Source organism: Nuphar pumila, chromosome 4 (assembly GCF_984573655.1).
Source record: "Nuphar pumila chromosome 4, dmNupPumi1.hap1.1, whole genome shotgun sequence".
Taxonomy (NCBI): domain Eukaryota; kingdom Viridiplantae; phylum Streptophyta; class Magnoliopsida; order Nymphaeales; family Nymphaeaceae; genus Nuphar; species Nuphar pumila.
Window position 1 is genome coordinate 10,453,666 of NC_143252.1, and position 20,106 is coordinate 10,473,771.

A 20,106-nucleotide genomic window follows, 5' to 3' on the forward strand; every position below is an offset into this window, starting at 1 on the left:
CCAAGACCGTTTCACTGTCCTACCTAGTGAGCTCCAAGACCTTATGGAGGGCGACTGGGTGCTTAATGCACATTTTTTCTGAAATCATATTGCCCCAGACTCCATTTCGAGGGATAAGAAGTTATCAAGAAAATGTTAAACAGTGCTAACACTACCTAAAAATAACAAATAAAGAATATAAAAGGAAGAGACACCCCAGTTAGAAAACCTAATAAGACATTTACAATATGAGTACTAGAAATAGCATGGTGAATTTGCTAGAAACCAACCATTGAATTGAGTATGTTGAGTATTTTCAATGAAAAATACAGTTGTTGAATGCTTGAATATTTAAGAAGATTATGAGCAGTTGATTTTAAAACCTCAAAAATCTTATTTATGCATTATAATCGAATGATTCAAGAAGTGGTCCTTGTGAAACTAAGCATCATCACACCCAACGGACAAGAGCAAAAAATCTATGAAAATTGTGGTTTATGCATTAATTCTCATATTTCGAGTTCTCATAACCAGTGACTCGATCTAATAAAATCTAAAGCTCAATCTCTCCATATCAATTTTCAAGAACCACATATTTTAAACAATCAAATAACTCGTGAGACAACAATGACATACCCATTCATTGTTATGTCATGCTTGCCACACATATGATGTCTGACAAACCAACCCCATATGACCATAACACATAAACACATAAATATGTAACATAAGATACAAAAATATGTTTAAAAAAAGCTAAGAATGTGAGTCTAATCCAGGCCCACTTATCAGAGCCCAATGGCATCAAAGTGAGCAGACATGATGACTCCCTCCCTGGTTATTCTCTGTGCACCATACCATGCTCATTTCATGCGTCATCCAGAGCATCGGCTTATTGTGCACAGAACCAACAAAACATAAAAGAAAAAAAATCTTCTTTTTGTGTAATGTTTGAAAACTCAGATCTCAAATCCAAAGATTGTGTTTGGTATGGCCTAAAAAAATGAATCAAGAATCGAAGATTTAGTGTTTGAAATGCCTCAGATTTGGAGTTAGACTTTCACCAAATCCGATCCCTCAGATCTGAAAACTAAGCATCCAAACATTACCCATTAAAACCTTTTGTTGAATTTATAACCCAAAGAAACCACACCTTGAACGAAGACCTGGTTGCACTGTGTCATACCTACGGTCGTCGTGCCTGCAGTGTAAAACTCCAAGGCTAGGAATCCTGCCCTAAGGACTCATGCAAAGCATTGGCTTCCACAGATGAGCAATACCCATGAGAATCGAACCTTGACTGGCCATCTAGCAGCCAAGGCCTCCACCCCACAAAGCCAACTCCCTTGGGGCTATCCATTCAAAACCTTAGAAAGAGAAACCCTAAACCCTAAACCCTAAACCCATCATTCAAAGACCCATCTAAACTTAAAAAACAAAACAAAACCACATCAAAGGAAAATAGGAAAACCCAAACCATGAACAAGCCATCCTGAACAACCCACACTTCAAAGAAAGTAGAAACACGGTTTCTAGGGTTTCAGCCCAAAAGGGGGGGTTTATATAGATTGGAGGATTATGAGCGAATTAAATTACACCAAAGGGCTGTGTTTTTTGGGTTATTTACTTGAATGCGGCTTTGGTTCCTTTTTTTTCCTTTTTTTCCCCTTTTTTAATATATTGGACACATATGTCACAAAGACACGAGGAAGCGGGTTCGACTCACAAGTTCCATTTTTTTCGGAAAACAGGACATGAGGACATGAAATTTTTTAATTTTTTAATCAATGAAAAACTAAGTTTTTTGATATTTTAATATTAAAATTGTATTTTTGTTAAAATAAAACCTTACAACATTAAAAATAATAATATAATATTAAAATATTGTTTGTACGTATCAGTGTCCATGTACACATGTTAGAACATGTCCGCTCGGCCACCAAAATGGCTTGTCTCTATGTCTGATCACATAACCTGCTTCCTACTCAACCCGTTTGAACAGGTTTGTATCATAGTCATTTCCTTGGCAAAGGAAAATCTCAAGTCACAATACATTAAGGGCATGTTTGGATGAAAATCCAGAAATTTATTTTCCTGGTTTTCTACTTTTTGATTTTTTAAAACTTTTATTTTTTTTAATTATATAAAAATGTAGTGTTTGGATGCACTTCAAAATCTGAAAATATATCCAGATTATAAATTTTCCTATGTTTGGTTGTTCGTTTGAAATTCTTGAATCTGTGTATGTGATGCGTGTGTATTGCTATCTTGAACACAAAGTAGCCTCAGCAACCCTGACTCTTGAATGAATTTTCTTAGGGCATGTTTGGAAGCGAGAAAAACTTTCATATGAAAAGAAAAGTTTTGATATGAGAAGTTTTCCAAAAGAATTTTTTTTTGCTTGTTTATGTAGCATGAGAAAAAACACTGGAAACAAAAGAGAATTTTTAGCTTGTTTGTTTGTGCATGGAAAAATTTCTCCTAGCTAACAAATGGTAGTTCTCCTAAAATATTGCCAACCCACTCAACCTGTTTATTGGTTGTGTTTAAAGGCCCAGCTCAACCCACTCAGAACCTGGCCAGATAAGACCTGTGCCAAACCTGGGCCCAATAACAGTTGGATTGAGCTCTCTATGAGCCTAGGTTGAGCTTGCTAATACAAAAACATGGAGGAGAAAAACATTCAAAGTCTATTATCATTTGCAAACCATTGATTTATGATTTCATATCGATTAGAAGAAAATGAAGGTTTTGAACATGTGTGGCATAAGTTCTACAATGACTTGAATTTTGAACCAATCACACGAGCAGCTTCTCTATTGTATGTAGACAACAAGTGCAAGGGCAATAAAAATAACCGTTAAAGCTCAAGGTTGTTAAACTAGGAAGTGGAAGCCAGAAGAAATACCAGAAGTAGAAGTGAGAAGTGAGGCATTTTGAAATTTATAGGAAATGGGAAGCGAACTATCAATTTGAAATCGAAATATAAATAAAAAATGAAGCAATATGGTAACTTAATAGGAATCGAACAAAAAGCAAATAAAACCTAAAAAATAATATTGATTATTCTTATATTTCATGATTTTTCAATAAAAAAATTATTTTTTGTTAAAAATCTGACAATGATGGTTACCAATTTAAAGAAAGTACATGAAAAGTGAGTGAAAGCATGAGAAAGAAACATGAGAAAAGCATATAAGAAGCATATACCATGTATGCGGAAAGCATAGAAGAAGCGTAGGAAAATCGAATCGAGCTTCCCATAAAGTTTCAAAAATGAAAAGTATCGTGCATCCGAAATGAGTTTTCGAGAAGCGTGCTTTTCACCTACCTAAGAAGCTTCTGATAACTCAGGCACAACTACATTGCAAAATTTATGTAGTAAAGAACATGAGGCAAAAGTCTTACTGACAATGTAATAAACTTTGATGAGATAGTATTATTGCATGTACTTGCAAAGCCAATTATAGGCTTTTTTGTTTCATAAAAAATTTGACTCAAGAATTGGATTAAAATAATAAAACAAGTGGAAAGATAGGATAAGAATGAAGATACTTTCAAATAAAAAAATGCATGTCTTGACCAAATGTTGCTTTAAAATAACAAACAACAATTATTGCCTCAAATTAGGAATACCTATGAGCAAAATATGCCTAGACATATTGCAAGGAAAAAGTTTTTAACAAGTCTATTTAACAATTCAAAAAGAAAAAGTTTGATCAAGATGCAATAATCTCGCTTATATTGTTCCACATATAGAGCATGTAACTCATTTTAATTGCAATGTTGATCTTATGCAATTTACTTTAACCAAAAAAAGAAATATGCAACAAGATTAAATACTTTTTCATTTTTTCCAGCATGTCCACACGGAGCTAATGAGGCATCTTTATTTTACCATGTTTTTTATTCAAGTTCTTTGATTGATAGGACATACACTTACAATAAATGCCTACGGACACTTTGTTACCTCCCAATGTTTGAGTTCCAACACTCAAAACCATGAATTGTTCATACGTTGCATGGAAATTCAACTTCTTTTATATAAATAAATAAACTAATATCTATGGCATTCACTTATGAATGTTCATGACTAAATATTTTTCTTATACTTCATCAAGTAGATTATTGATCGTAAATGCAATATGTAACGCCATAAAATTTTATCAAAAATTTTGAAGGATTTTTTTAATTTGATTTACCTAATTGCAAACACAGTGGAATAATAGATTACAAACCAATTCAAACTTTGGGTGGGTTACAATAACACATTAACACACACAATTGGATGCAAAGGACTTAATTAAAGGGATTAATTCAAACCAGTATTCAAATAAATTTTGAGTTTACAAGTCTAAAAAAAATCCAAAACAAAGCTGGATCTTTGAAAAGATAATGGTGATTATCCGTCTGACGACACCGAGCAACACGCCATCATGCCAGCTTATGCATTATCTATAAAATTTTAAAGTAGAAGGCATTAATCTACAACCCCAATAGGTTACACCTTATAGCATAAACATGGAAAGAATCCAATTACAAGATATATACACTGGTTTAGGTTCAGATAATTAATCAATGGTGCAACACAAAGGCATAGACATAAGCGCATTTCACAAATTCATAACTAAGTCCCGCTCACAGGTAGTATTCATGGTAAGAATTCTACTATGCTAATGTTCATAGGTAAATACACAATTCATAATAAATCCTATAAGCATGTACAATATGTATTAATGCCGTTGTGTCTATATTATAATATGTTGTTTATCTTTTCTTGCCCTAAAGGGTACACACTCAAAAAATTTAACTTCGATTCAACTAAGTCAACGGGGTGTCTATTGTGCTATGTGATTATTAGCCTCATTGATTAGAAGAATGTGCAAACTCTCTCTAGAGTTTTTTACTAAGACAGTCATAACATGTCACCTAAGCCACAAGGTAGTCCAACCCCTACAATCGATGATTGAGAAACAACGAAGAGGCCTAGCTATCCAAAGCAACAAATGGATGACCGATCGAGTGTACCACCACCCTCTCCAAGGTAGCCTTGGGATTGAATAGATCATTAGGTGTTATTTAAATGTAAGCTCATAAATTAATTTCAAGTGCCATCAACACACATGCTTACTTGCTCAAGCTCCACTTGGGGATGCTTTCATAACATAAGGTTGTTTCTTAACTCATTTAAACAGCTCGTAGAACCCCAACTCAAGGTAATTATGAGTACGGACTCCTCGAGGTATTTATATAATTATGTGCATGCCCTTCTAAGTCTTTTCATTTCTTAGTGCTCAACAAACACTCATGACTTTCATCTAACCCGAGCCCACTCACAAGCCATGCACATGCCCCACACCACATATTTAAAGCACAATTTTATAAACACACCACTTAAGACATTAGTTTGTAACAAAACACTTCATATGCAAATTTTATCTCATTAGGTTCATTGCACATGCTAGATTTTTCAATACATGCATGCCACTTTATATTGTCACTATGCTACATACTAACATGCATACAAGTCACCATGCCATTACATAGTAACATTACATGCATATTGCACATCATTATTGCATACATTATTCACATTGAAACAAGACAAGAATGTGATACATTATTTCCTGCTCTAGGGACAGACTATGCAGAATTTTATCAGTTGACAGATAAAGAATCTAGCTTTCCTAATTTTTTTTTGTAAATACCTTTGCATGTTAGATTTCAAGAAAAACAAACTGTGTATCCAAATTCTTTACATTTCAGAAGATAAAAATTTTGGGGTACTGGTTGTTCTGCAGACAACACTGACGAATTCAAAAATCAAAACCGGGTCTATGTCTCATAGATTTCAAGACCAATCAGTCCACAAACCAGATATGAAATAATCATTTTTTCTGGAAGTTTCCACATGTGTTAGTTTGCAAATGTAAACCTTGTGTCAAAATTCATTACCATTAATTTCCTAAAATTTGAGATCAAACAGCATTTTTTGGACAATATAGATCTTATTTTGCAAAATAGATTTTTTTTGCAAGGTTCATTTAGATTTTGGTATTAATTGGTAATGAATTAGCCTTCAGAGCTTTTACCGTGGGTTTATCCACGTGTTAACCAACACATATTAAAATCTGGGTCTGAGATCATAAAAATTCAATTTACTATAATTTTTTTTTTGAAAATATCAATCAGGACCTCTCTACAAACAAGGCAAAAATCTTGTTCCTTTTTGCAGTGAGTATATCTCCAGATCCGTGTGGCGTTTGAGATTCTCCTTTGGTTTGAGATACCGCCTATATGTATAGAAGTTATCCATGAAAGGAATCAGTCATCCGATTTATGGTTTAGGGGAAATGTGTCTTTCTTTAAGGTTGATTCAGTGAAAAATGTGAAGTAAGTATGTTTTAAATGCAATAACCACACATAGGCATTCAACTCATGCAATTCAACTCTCCATTTTAACACAAATCACGATTTTAAATGCAGGTACATGTTAGATGACATATAGTTCAACATGAAAACAACATTAAGTGTGCTCATGTGCATCATATCTAACCAATTAAACTCCCAAAAACCTGTTTCTTATGCTTGAAATTTTCAAAACTCATGTTTTGCCAACACAATCAACACTACATATATGTTTATCTTGTTAACGATGCTCACAACCATATGATCATTCTGCAAATCAAATATATATTAAGTAGACAACATTTAACATGCTTATTAAATTTAGATCTAGCCATAATCAAGGATTGAAAGACGTTTTTGCCGATATGGCCCTTTAAAACTGATATTTTTTGTCAAAATGTATGAGTAAATCATCCCTTAAATACTGATCATGGTTCTAGATGCATAGTCATACCAAATGACATGATAACAACATAGTAAATGCATCTACTCATACCTACGAAAACCAGACTGTGTCTATTAGATTTCTCTAAAACTATTTTTCGTGTTTATGATGTTTAAAGAAATTAATTTCCTTGATAAAATGTTAAAAAAACCCAACTAACCTATTAGATGATTATATCCAACTTTGATCCTTGATTTAATCATGTTCGTAGGTTTGATCCATGGTTGGATTAAATTTTGGAACCAATCTAATGCATACCTCATGCATCCGTATTCCATTTATGCCTATGCAATACGATGCACCTAGCTCATAGACGATCCCATTATAACGTCGGTCTCTATTTTTTAGCTTCACACTCGATAACGACATCTCCTAGCTTCAATTAGCTTCCTTCAAGGTGCAACCTTAATGGTTGCTGGACCAGCTTCTTGACAGTGAAAGAAGAGGGAAAAAGAGGAGAGAGAAAAAGAAGTTGAAAGTCCAAAAAAGCTAAAAGGGTGAGATGCCCCTCTTGGGTCCTCTTTTATGGATTTTTTAGTTGAGCCAAAGTTTTCATAATCTCTTTCAAGACTTTCTTTTTATATATATATATATATATATATATATATATATATATATATATATATTAAAAGCTATATAACAATTGTGGACTTTTTGAGAATGATGGGAATGTCCCACCTAGTTGCTCCCTACAAGCTTATAATACACATTATATATATTAAGCTACATATAATACTTTATTTTTATGTCTTAACCAAGTAAGTAGAGGCAACCCATATGGGTCCCTCTACTTGCTTTGTTGGCCACATGAGTCCAACTTTGCTTCATGACTCTCTTGCTAAGACTTGCCTTCTTATTTTTTTTTAAGTTTTGACAAACTTTTTTTTTCCTTTTTTTATGGGATTCCAAAAGAATTAATGCTTTTTGGTAAGTAATATCCAACCAAGGGGGTGTGGGTCCACCTAGGAGGTGTCCGACCATCTTGGTTTGGTTTATTTAATTAAATATTTAATTAAGTTTTATTTATTTATCTAAAATCTCAATTTCTCAAATTGGATTTTTTAACCAATTTGAACCCTTGGATTTCATACCAAATCCCAATCCTATAAATTTTCAAACCCAATACGGATCCAACTCCACTTACTAAGTCTAAATCTAAATTCAAATTCAAATTCAAATTATTTAAATTATGATTTGCATGAATTTAACCTCAAGTTCTTCAGGATATTTTGGTGTGAGGATATTTTTTTTACATGTTTCATACAAAAACTATACAAAATGTTCTTCATGTAGCTGAGAATATTTTTATTGTTCCCCTTACCTTCCAAAATTCTGTGGATTGTTCCAATTATATCAGCTTTGGTCCCTTTCATGATCACGTTATCGTCCATGTTAATATTTCTAAGGGGGCGTTTGTGTGTCATGGAAAATCTGAGTTTTTCAAGAAAACATGCTTTTTTGCGGGGCCCACAATGTCATAACAAACACTGGAATCCACCGTTGTAAATATATATATATATATATATATATTTAATATCTTACGAGCTTATCTGAGTCGAGTTGAACCGAGTACCTATTTGTTCATATTAATTTTTACTAGCCAAACATGAGCCGAGCGTCCCAGTTATGTCAAAAGGACACCAGTAAAAAGATACGAGACACGCTATTTTTGTGCAATTTTTTATTAAAAATAGTATACAAAGGGACACTTGTAGAATACCTGTGGCACAGTTTCCCAGCCTTCTACTTCGTTGACTTAAAAGCTATGGAAACGTGGCAGAGCAAAAACACAGGACTTGACTTGTAGGTGTTTCTAGCTGTTACCGACTTTTGGAAGTAGATTGACAATAAAAAAAAATGTCGTCGGGGTAATTAAAGAGAAAAACGATGGCGTATTCATAGCGTTCTTCGTTTTCAGAGAGAGAGAGAGAGAGAGAGAGAGAGAGAGAGAGAGAGAGAACTTGCTTCGCACGCTTGGCTGGTTGTCACGGTGCTACTTCTTTTCACTTCGTTCTCTTAAACCCTTTTGATATTCTCGCAATTGCTGTTCAGAAAACTAAAAGTGAGAGAGAAAGAAGAGGGAAGAGAAATAGATCTCTCTGAGAGAGTGAGAGGGAAATGGAGGGAAGGACGCGGTGGCGAGAATTAGGGTTTCTGTTATTAGGGTTTGCTGTTTCCGTGGGCATCGTCGAGGGATCGATCCACGAGTACAGCGGCGGGACGTTCACGCCTCAGATGAATTCCTACTTCTTCCACGGCGGCAGCGAGGGACTCTACGCCTCCAAGAACGAGACGCCCTCCAACGGCAAATCCTTCATACAGTACGCTCCGATCCGGAAACTCCCTCTCTCTCTCTCTCTGTGCCGTTCCTCGTTCATCAGTTAGGTGTTTTTCTCAGTTGATGAATGGGATAAATGGGTTCATATCGGAACTCTTTTGAACGAGGTTAGGGAGAATGAGAACGACTGGGGGTTCTCGATTTTCGCGAAGATCGGGAGAAACGCGTAATTAGGAGACACTACTGCGTCTTGTTATCGTTTTCTTTCTTTGATCGCTTGCGGACAGTGAGAAATTTGGTGGATTACTTGCGAGATTATCTCAGAAACTAGTGGCCGCAAATTAATGGGAGCGAAACTGTAGAAAGCATATTGAATAATTTGATACTTATCGAGAGAGCGGGATTTGTTTTGTTTTATTTTCGGGATCTATGTGTTTATGTTGCTTTTTTCTTTGATCGCCAGAGGACAATGAGAATTTCGGTGGATTGCTCGCGAGATCATCTCAGGAATTAGTAGCCGCGGATTAGTGATAGTTGCACGATATTTTTTTATATTATTTTCTTGATCAAGTATTTATGTTTTAATGCGACTCTTTACTCGATGATAATTTCCTTAAGAAAGAGTGTGATTTTTTTTCTTACATCGGTGTGAGCTTCATTTTTGGTCGCTTTAGGGATGGTATTTGGGGTTTAAGGTGAAAGTTAAGAGTGTGAGCTGGAGATTGCACCCCTTTCTTGCTCTGGGAGATGCTAGCACCGGAATAAAAGACTTTAATTTTTTGACTGTTTGATGACAAGGAGAAAGAAACATACTCTCTCTCTCTCTCTCACATGCACACACATCTTCTACTGTCTGCTGTACCATTCGATCTAGTTATAAATTACAAGTTCAAACTTTGTCTATTTCATGTCCCTGTAGATTCATTCAGCTTGTCAGGGATTGCAACCTGAATTGTTTTGACATAAAAACATGTTTTTCTGAGTCAGTGAAATTTTAGTGTTATGTTACATAGGTGCGGGTGCGGCCATGCGGCACTTTAAAAAAACTTGGGTGTGGGGGTGTGGGTATATATATCCAAGGTTGTTAAATGCGATGAGGCGAAGCGAGGCGTTGAGCCTGCGCTTCGCCTCTGAGGCGTACGCCTCTCACAACTGGTTTGGAAGTGAAGCGGTGGGAGGGGAGGCAGGGAGCGGCGGAGGAGCAGTTGGCCGGCACATGGGGGTGGATCCACCGGCACTTGGGGTTAGCACAGCCGATGAATCGGGCGGAGGAGGAAGACTTGGGGATGAAGGAGGGGTTCTGGAGGTTGATGAGGGGCAATTTGCGCACCACAGCACGCCTCAGTACCTTGAGCGTGCGCCTCGCCTCTGAGGCGTACGCTTCTGGTACTGAGGCGTACGCCTCTCACAACACTGTATATATCTATATCTATATCTCTATATATATATACTTTAACAGTTTTAAGTTAGCATTATTAATACAATAAAACTAATTATCATATCATAAAATAATTATCATATCATCAATTGATCATGCATAAATTCATGCAATAAATCAAATTAACTATGAAGTATAAGTCAAGTCAAGTAGACTGCATACCAATCAAACAAGTCAAACAAAAAATAAGCAAATTATACTAACAAAAGAAGCAAACAATGCATAATTGCATGTCAAAAGCATATCATAGACAATGTATATGATGATGATGAGGTAATGATCCAAACAATTTTCTTCTTCTTCATCAATTTCATCATAAGAAGGAAGAGCGGACTCAATTAAGTATATGTTTGCGGTGTTAATATCATGCTCCCCCTCCAAGTTACACTCATTTGAGTTTACATCTCAAAATTTGGATGATCCTTGTCTGCATTATAATTAAAACTTAAAAATGTTAAATACATGCATATTTAAATGAAGGAACTATGAAATAGTCAAATAACTGAGAGAAAAATAAAAAAATAGTTCCTGTATTCATCTTTGGTTCGTGAATTTAATCGAAGATTTGAATGAACAAAGACTAAATCCTCTACACGCTTGTTGGTGAGTTTGTTTATCTTGATGTTGTGGATTTGGGCATATGTGCTCTAATTACTTTCACAACATGATGATGTAGCAAACTAAGATAGCAATCTCAATTTATGATGCTGAAGAAGAGGTGTTTCTAATCCATAGCTCTTCGATGTGTGACATCACAGGAAAGAGAGTAACGTCAGTCTAGAGATGTCTCTCATCTTTAGGGATAGCTTCAGAGCAGTTTTGGTATTCACCCCCAACAATTCGAAGATGAAGAGAGAAAGAAGAAAACTACCGTGTAAACAAACAAAGAGTAGGCATTACACAATCTCCAAGACTAAAGTTTTTGAGGGATAAATCCATCTTTTGACCACATCCATGCCATGTTGGCACCAAGAAATGAAAGGCTTTCTAGAAAAGAAAGGAAGACCGCTTGCAACCATTAAGACTGAAGGCGAGTTAAGAAGGAACATAGAATTTACAGTTCACAATCTGTTATCCCACTCTCCCCCTCTCTTGCTATTAATGATTGTCTATATAACCTTTCAGAGAAAAAAAATTCAAACTCTTATGTGGCTTGCTTTATAATATGCAGTTCTTGATAAAGTCTTGTCACACATATTCTTATGCCTTGATAGCTCTGGGTCTAAATTTAGAGGGACACAACTAACACCACTTTCCTACCACTTCTTTGTATAATATTTGAGATTAAAAAAAATTGCCTTGCAATGCAAATGAGTGTTGATCTTATTCCATCTTTTAACTAAAATTGAATGTATGAAATTAAAAAATTTAGAATCATCCAATGCGGGATCTTTTTTCTCATACTTGAAAATTGCAACTTAAATTTTTTTAACATATTATCTCACATTTCATAAACTTTGTGAAGCATGGGCTCATCCTTGTCAACTTCTCTTAGCATTTCCCAAATAGGTGCACAAACTTAATAAAATACATTACTCTATCCCAAAATTTATCATCAATAATGCATTTCTTAATTTCTTGGGCCTTGTCAACATCATCAGCACAATAGAATGTCCAATTATCATCTGTGATCATGTTAGTCAAAGTATTTTTGACTATCTTGATTCTTTTTAGAGACAATAAAAAAAATACAAGATGAATATAAGAAGAATAAGACCATGATTGAATCTTGTGCAATCAATGTACCCCCCCTTCAAGCCATCAAAAAGATATATAAAAAAATTGTTATCAGAGGTAGAGTAACAATACAAGCATCATTCAATACACATGAAAGGGAGGAGATGGATAAAAAAGTATGGAGGTATTTTTTTTTAGTTCACTTTCCTTTAATGCAGCTATAAATCCTTATTAGAAGGATTTGCTTACTTCTCTAGCAAATAATAACTTGAGTGGCTATGTACCTCCAAGTTCAGAAAAAATACGAGCAATAATTATTGTTGAAGCGAGATAAAATGTTGAAAAGTTGCTAGAGTAAGAAATTTTTATGGAACAAAATGAAGTTTCTATTGTTTCTTATGGGCGGATGAATATTCAAAGGCGTTCACTGATTAATTTCATTGCTTCTTCGTTTAGTGGGCCAATATTTTTTAAAGCAATTGATACATCTGGAGAATATAAAAATGTTGAGTATTTGAAAAAGTTGTTTATAGAAGTAATAAAAAAAGCGGGTGATGAGAAAGTAGTACATATCATCACAAACAATGCTACATTTTGTAGAGCATCTGCAATCCAAAAGAGGAAGGAGATTCTCCTACATATGCTTTATGTTCGTAGATTGAGGACTTGAAAAAATGTCAAAAATATTAAAAATTTTGTTATCAACCACCATCATACTAATACCATATTTAATAGGCATTATGATATAAAATTGTTGAAGGTTGCTGAAACACATTTTGCATTCATCATTATGATAACTCTTTTAGATCCAGAAATCTCATGTCCGATATTTTCAACAAATGAGCTTTAACTCTTGTGTAAGACCCAATAAAACTACTTCACAAAGATTGCACCGAAATCTCATATTTCCACCAACCCCTCCAGCTTTTCCAAGTCTCTCCACATGCGCCTATAGTAGCCCATCATCATATGATACAACTGAAGAACGAGAACCAACACTATCACTACTAGCACTAGCAGTCGAACTTGCACGTACAAATAAAGATGACACAATTTCTTCCCCTTTATTCGCGAGTTATTTCCCTTTGCCTATCATTTTCGTCCTTAAAACAAAAAAAATAACATTTTATTAAAATAAAATTCATAAAAATAACTGGCTAAATTTAGAATAGAATTATGGAATCCAACCCAAACTTGGATTTGGTTCTACTGAACCTACACTGAGTTCAGGTTTTGCTGAACCCAGGTTTAGGTTAAGATTCTGCCGAACCCAGTCCCCAAGCTTGGGTTCATCAGAGCCAAATCCAACGACCTTGGGTTTGGTTCTTCTGAACCCAAGTCTAGGTTCAGGTTCTGCTGAACCCAAGCTTGGGCTCAGCAGAGCTAAACCCAACAATGCTTGTTGGGTTCGATTTTGTTGAACCCACGTCTGGGTTTAGCAGAGCCGAACCCTGCAACTCTGGGTTTAGTAGAGCCAAACCCAACAACTTTGGGTTTAGTAGAGTCAAACCCATCAACCATGGGTTCAACAAAGTCGAACCCAACAACTCGGGGTTCTGGTTCTGCCTGACCCGGGTCTGGGTTGAATAGAGCCGAACCCAACCTTGGGTTCGGCTTGCGTCAATGAGTGGAGGAGGACAAGGAAGAAGAAGAAAGAGAGAGGAGGCAGTGAAGGGAGGAAGAAGAAGTTTATCGAAGTCGATGCCACTGCCGTAGAAAGAGGATGATGAAATTGGTTTCACCGCCGCTGCCGTAAGAAGAGGAGGCAGAGGAAGGGTCGAGAAAGGGGGGGTGGGGGGGGGGGTATGCAATTGTGCCCTAACAACCCCAGCTCCCCCCGCAAAACACATTTTTCATTTTTTTTTCTTGGACCGAAATGGACTCGGTCATATAGTTGACCGAGTCCACTTCTGAACATTTATAACTCTGGGTGTGGTTGACCGCACCCATGTAAGTTTGAACCCACCCGATGCAGCTATCATAAGATAGCCGCACCCGCATCGCATCGACGTTGGTGTGGCGACCCTTAAGAAAAGTCCATGTGAGTTAGTTTTAGTGCATTGTGAGCTTTTGGTTTTTTTCAGCAGTTGGAAAAACTGATTGCATGGCACAATCACATGATCCAATGTTTTCCACTAAACAAATCTTGTATATCACCTGTAAAGTTAGATTAAAAAATAGGTGAAAAACATGTTATTTTTTCCTACATTGTACATTCTCTCTCTCTCTCAAGTTTTTTGAGTCATAAAAATGTGACACTATGGGCCGTCGATTTTTGAAACCTTTGAGAATCCTTCTTGCACAATCCAATTAGTGATTTAAAACCTGTTTTTACTAAACAAACCATGTAGATCACATATGTAGGGTTTTTTGACCATCTAATCATTTGATTTGACAGTTTAATGTTGGTACATACTAAACCTTTGTGTGCGCACAACACACACTAGTACACACGAATATGGATGTAGGCTGTAGCCAACTTTAAACTAGTTATATTAATGTTAAGAGCTTCTAACTGATTTAAATAACCAAAACACCCTTAAAGAAATGACATTTTAAAAATATGAAGCACTTCTCATATTCAATTTACAGAATATGTTACTTTTTGAAACACCCTTAAAAATATGTTACTTTTTGAAAACTAAGTTTCACTTCTTGTTTTCCTACAAAACATTAAATTTTCTCTAACCTAGAAGTACCTTTGTATTCTAAAAATTCTATTCTTTTAATGATGTTTTGGTCATTTCAATAAGTTGAATGTTGCTAGCATTAATATAACTAGTTTAAAGGTAGATGAACCTTGTGTGTGTGCGTCACAAAAACAACGATAAAAAAAAAATTACATTGTAGAGCCAGGATAGACATGTGTGTGAGTGTGCGTGCGTCTAATTTTAATTTTAGATCTTAGAATTAGACAATGCTGCAAAAGGGATAAACATAGGATAGATTCTAGAATTAAGTGGTGGGCACTGAAAGGAGCGAAACAAGGAATGTTTGTAGAGCAGGTAGTTAAGGAAGCTGATTGGTGTCTCGAGGAGGATTCAGAATCAATGTGGAATAAGATAGCGGGTGACATGAGAAAGGTGGCTAAGGAGGTATTGGGTGAGTCTAAAGGGGGTGCACCGCTAGGTAAGGATACATCGTGGTGGAACGAGGATGTCAAATTAGCTATTAAGGTTAAAAGAGAGTGTTATAGAAATCTAAATAAGAGTCGTGATAATGAGAATTTGGAGAAGTATATGATAGCAAAGAATGAAGCTAAAAAAGTAGTTCGGAACGCGAGAGATAAGGTATATAAGGAGGTTTATGACAAGTTGGATAGTAAAGAGGGCGAGAAGGATATTTATAGGCTTGCAAAGATGAGAGATAGGAAGATCTGGGTATGGTTAGATGTATCAAAGATGAAACGCAAAGGGTTTTAGTCAAAGATGAGGAGATTAAGGAGAGATGGAAAGATTATTTTGATAAGCTATTTAATGAAAGTCATACTTAAGATCTTGGAGACTTGTCCATTCCTTTTCATGAGATGAATTGTGACTTCATGCGCAAGATTCAAAAGAAAGAAATTGCAGAGGCTTTGAAGAAAATGAAATCAAGAAGGGCAGTTGGCCCAGATGGTATACCTATCGAGGCTTGGAAATGCTTGGGAGAGAAAGGTTTAAAATGGTTGACAAATCTTTTTAACAAGATTTGGCGGACAAATAAGATGCCTAATGAGTGGAGGAAGAGTACTTTGGTGCTTCTATATAAGAATAAGGGTGATATACAAGATTGAACAAACTATCGTGGTATAAAACTCATGAGTAACTTTGGGAGAGGGTGATTGAGTCTAGGTTGAGGAAGGTTGTCATGATATCGGAGAATCAGTTTGGTTTATGCATGGAAGATCAAATATGGAAGCTATACATCTTCTTAGACAACTTATCGAGAGAAATAGAGAGAGGAACAAAGATTTGCATATGGTTTTTATTGATTTGAAGAAGGCATAAGATAGAGTACCTAGGGACGTTCTCTGGTGGACAATGATGAAGAAAGGTGTTTCTTTCAAGTACATTAGTATAATTAAGGATATGTATGAAGGAGTAGTAACCAATGTCCGCACTTGTGGAGGGGTGACAACCAATTTTCCTATAACGGTTGGGTTATATCAAGGATCTGCTTTAAGCCCTTTCCTATTTGCTATATTGATGGATGAGCTTACGAGATCAATTCAAGAAAATGTGCCGTGGTGTATGTTGTTTGCTGATGATATTGTTTTGATTGATGAGTCTAGAGCTGGGGTTAATGCTAAGTTAGAATTATGGAGACAGACATTGGAAGCAAGATGTTTTAAGTTGAGTAAGAGTAAGACAAAATACATGGAATGTCGGTTTAGTAAGCAACGAACTAGTGATGGGAGTGTAGTGAAGCTTGGTGAGCAAGAAATATCGGTGGATGATTGTTTCAAATATTTGAGATCTATCATTCAAAAGTATGGAGAAATTGATGGGGATGTAAATCATAGGATAAAGGTTGGGTGGATGAAATGAAAAAGTGCAACTGGAGTATTGTGCGATCGTAGAATGCCATTGCGGTTGAAGAGAAAGTTTTATAGGACGACTATTAGGCCCCGCTTTACTATATGGTACGGAATGTTGGGCTGCCAAGAGACATCATATTCAAAAAATGAGTGTAGCTGAGATGCGTATGCTGAGATGGATGTGTGGAAATACAATAAAAGATAAGATTCGGAACAAGGAGATACGTAAGATGGTAGGTGTTGCACCCATTGAAAATAAGATGAGAGAGAATCGTTTACGATGGTTTGGACATATTCGGCGAAGGCCTAATGATGCTCCAGTTAGATGGATGGAGAAATGGGAAAATATATTAGTTAAAAGAGGTCGGGGTAGGCCTAGGAAGACATGGATGGAGGTGATAGGAAAGGATATGAATGCTTTGAACCTCACCGAGGACATGGCATTGGATAGAAATGATTGGAGGAGAAGGATTCATGTGGAAGACCCAGAATGATTTTCTTTTTTGGTTTATATCGCCGACCCCAATTGTTTTTGGGATGAAGGCGTAGTTGTTGTTGTTGTTGTTGTAGAACTGCCAGGAATGAAGAGTGTTCTTTGCTTTTTAAGTTAATGCTTCAGTGTTCTTCATTGATACATGAAAAACAGCAATAGTGATTCTGATAATACTCGCTAACAATTCTGTTTTTATTGAGAATTGCATATGCCCACTTCTTTCTTTTTGTCAAACTGTAAATTAATTTTGTATTATGAAAAATCACTAGATTTTGCACATTTCCATTTCTTGTATCTTTCTCTTGCTTTTAGCTCCCTTTTTCTGTTAGTGAGTTTCTCCCGTACTTGTTTTGCATTTTCTTTCTTAAGAACCAGATAACCATTAGAAATTTGAATTTTTTGGATATGACATGCTGACCATCAAATTCCTTTCTAATATGAGCTATGATTTGTCCTTTTAGGTTTGAATCTGTCACATTTAGGAGGACAAAAGAAGCTGCTGCTCGGCATGGTGATATGGAACAAAAGACTGGTCTGATTGAAGCAATAATTGTTGAAATCAAAGACAGGGAGAAGATTGGTGGTGCTTACCTTAACTCCGATGCAATATGTTGTACCACTGAGCTTGCTAAGGACGGGTCTTGCACACGAGGAGAGGTGATCATTCATCGAAATCCTGATAAACCAGATTGGCCAAAGCGTTTTTCGACATTTTTCTCAGGAATGGATGAGGAGGTTAAAATGCCAACACAAAATGTATATATAAACCACACTGGCATGTATTATTTGTATTTTATGTTTTGTGACCCACAACTCAAGGGAACTGTAATTAGTGGGAAAACCATTTGGAGAAACCCAATAGGTTATCTTCCCGGAAAAATAGCTCCATTAATGACCTTCTATGGCTTCATGTCTTTGGCATATCTTGTACTAGGTTTGATTTGGTTTCTACAATTTGTCCGATTCTGGAAAGACATATTGCAGCTCCAGTATTATATAACTATAGTTATTGCCCTTGGGATGTGTGAGATGGCTCTTTGGTACTTTGAGTATGCAAATTTTAATTCTACTGGTACCCGACCAATGGGCATCACAGTGTGGGCAGTTACTTTTAGTGCTGTCAAGAAGACTGTATCTCGCCTTCTTCTTCTTGTGGTATCTATGGGATATGGTGTGGTTCGGCCGACCTTGGGTGGAATAACTTCTAGAGTCGCCCTTCTTGGATTTATATACTTTGTGGCATCAGAGGCTCTTGAGCTCGTCGAAAACGTGGGGAATATCAATGATTTCTCCAGAAAAGTTAAGCTGTTCCTTGTGCTACCTGTTGCAGTTTTGGATGCTTGCTTCATTCTCTGGATATTTTCTTCACTATCAAAGACTTTGGAAAAGCTTCAGGTATCTCCAGATTTTGATAGAAAATACCTTCATTTAATGATCTGATTTTTAAAGATAGTGTTGACCTGCTCTTTGTTTTTGATGTGTCTGCCATGAACATTTTAGCCTTTTCCTCCCCTTCTGGCTTTCTCTTTTTCAACATGCAAAGAATTCTGCATTGCTTAATGGTTCAATTCATCCATTTGATCAGGTTATGGGGTGAATTCTGCTTAGTATTACAGCGTGCTATTTTCCGTTTTTTAAAAGTTTGGTAGTGATAACTGCTGCCTGCATAGTGGAAGATCGAGATGGGAAGGAGGCATGGTTGTGTTCTGCCCTTTTAAGAGGATGTCAGTACACGGGGCGCCCCCTTTTTTATAGGGTGGAAGCCACTATGTGGCTCCCCTAGTTGGGAAGAACACTTATATGTGTTCTGCCCCAATTGCTGGATCTGCTCACGATGGGAAGTGGATTAGTTGACACCTAATTGACTTGGACAACCCTAATAATATTGAACCAACATGTCATGGATTAGTTTAAATGGAATGATAGTTGCCTTTTATGTTAGGAATATTTTATTTTGTCTTCCATAATTGCACCTTTCTTTTCCCATTTGACATTATTCTAGTTGAATTGATAATGCGAAAGAGATAAATTCTAGTTTTTTGGATGTTCTTTTATAGCTTAGATCATATGAATCATGTAGATCTTGCATATTTATTTATTTATTTTTATTTTTTGTAGATGCGGAGAAGCATGGCCAAACTTGAGTTATACAGGAAATTTACCAATTGCCTAGCTATATCGGTGCTGCTATCTGTTGCTTGGATTGGATATGAGGTATAATTTTTTGTTTATCATGCAAGGTCTTGAAAATATGTCAAAATTTCCTTTATGTAGTGGAGCTTAGTTGTTAATGTGTCAATAACAAGATCACTGCCCCCTAGGTAAATTTAAGTTACCACTGGTCCACTATAATGCTTTATGTTGATTAAGTTGGACTACTGATGTACTTTTAGTGAAAAAGGTTTCTGCATTTAAATTACATAAAAAAATGGATTCCTTATTCTTGAAATTTTTTGAAAACACATTAATCCATCCATGAACTGCAAACCAGCAGCCCATGATGAGTTTTCTTTAGGTTTTAGATAACAAAAAGGGTGAGCTTGTTCATGTCCAGTGGAAGTCATGGATGTAACAACTTGAGAGAGAGGTATGAAGAGGAAAGGGAGTTCACATGTGATTTGTTATTTACATGAGTAGGTCATAATTACCAGGATATCTATGTCACATGGATATGGCTGCTGATACTGGGATACTGCCACTTTTTATGAAGTCTTCAATATGACTAGTATGTAAGGGGACATGATATGGGGGCAAAGTGGAGTATCCGTGTGACATGGCAGGATATGAAATGGATACGGGAAGCGATGCGTGAAGCACAAGCAGGCAAGCGAGTGTAAAAATATAGTGGGGAGCGGGAAGCATATGGAAA

General features: G+C 36.2%; 1 protein-coding gene and 1 non-coding gene across 3 annotated transcripts in view; one reads left to right on the forward strand and one right to left on the reverse strand.

Annotated features, from left to right (window-relative positions):
- Positions 1–739: 739 nt before the first annotated feature.
- Positions 740–853, reverse strand: LOC149839338 (small nucleolar RNA snoR100). The gene has a single exon (XR_016431755.1). It is a non-coding gene; the product is annotated as a small nucleolar RNA snoR100 (small nucleolar RNA).
- Positions 854–8,731: 7,878 nt separating this feature from the next.
- Positions 8,732–20,106, forward strand: part of LOC149839339 (uncharacterized) — a 32,169-nt gene continuing 20,794 nt past the window's right edge. The window contains exons 1-3 of one of the 2 annotated variants that reach the window (XM_090002476.1): positions 8,732–9,153; positions 17,699–18,632; positions 19,356–19,451. In XM_090002476.1, the coding sequence (XP_089858602.1) occupies positions 8,951–9,153; positions 17,699–18,632; positions 19,356–19,451 (1,233 nt within the window). In that variant the 5' untranslated portion in view covers positions 8,732–8,950. The remainder of the gene's footprint in view (positions 9,154–17,698; positions 18,633–19,355; positions 19,452–20,106) is intronic. The other variant, XM_090002478.1, reaches the window with a different exon arrangement.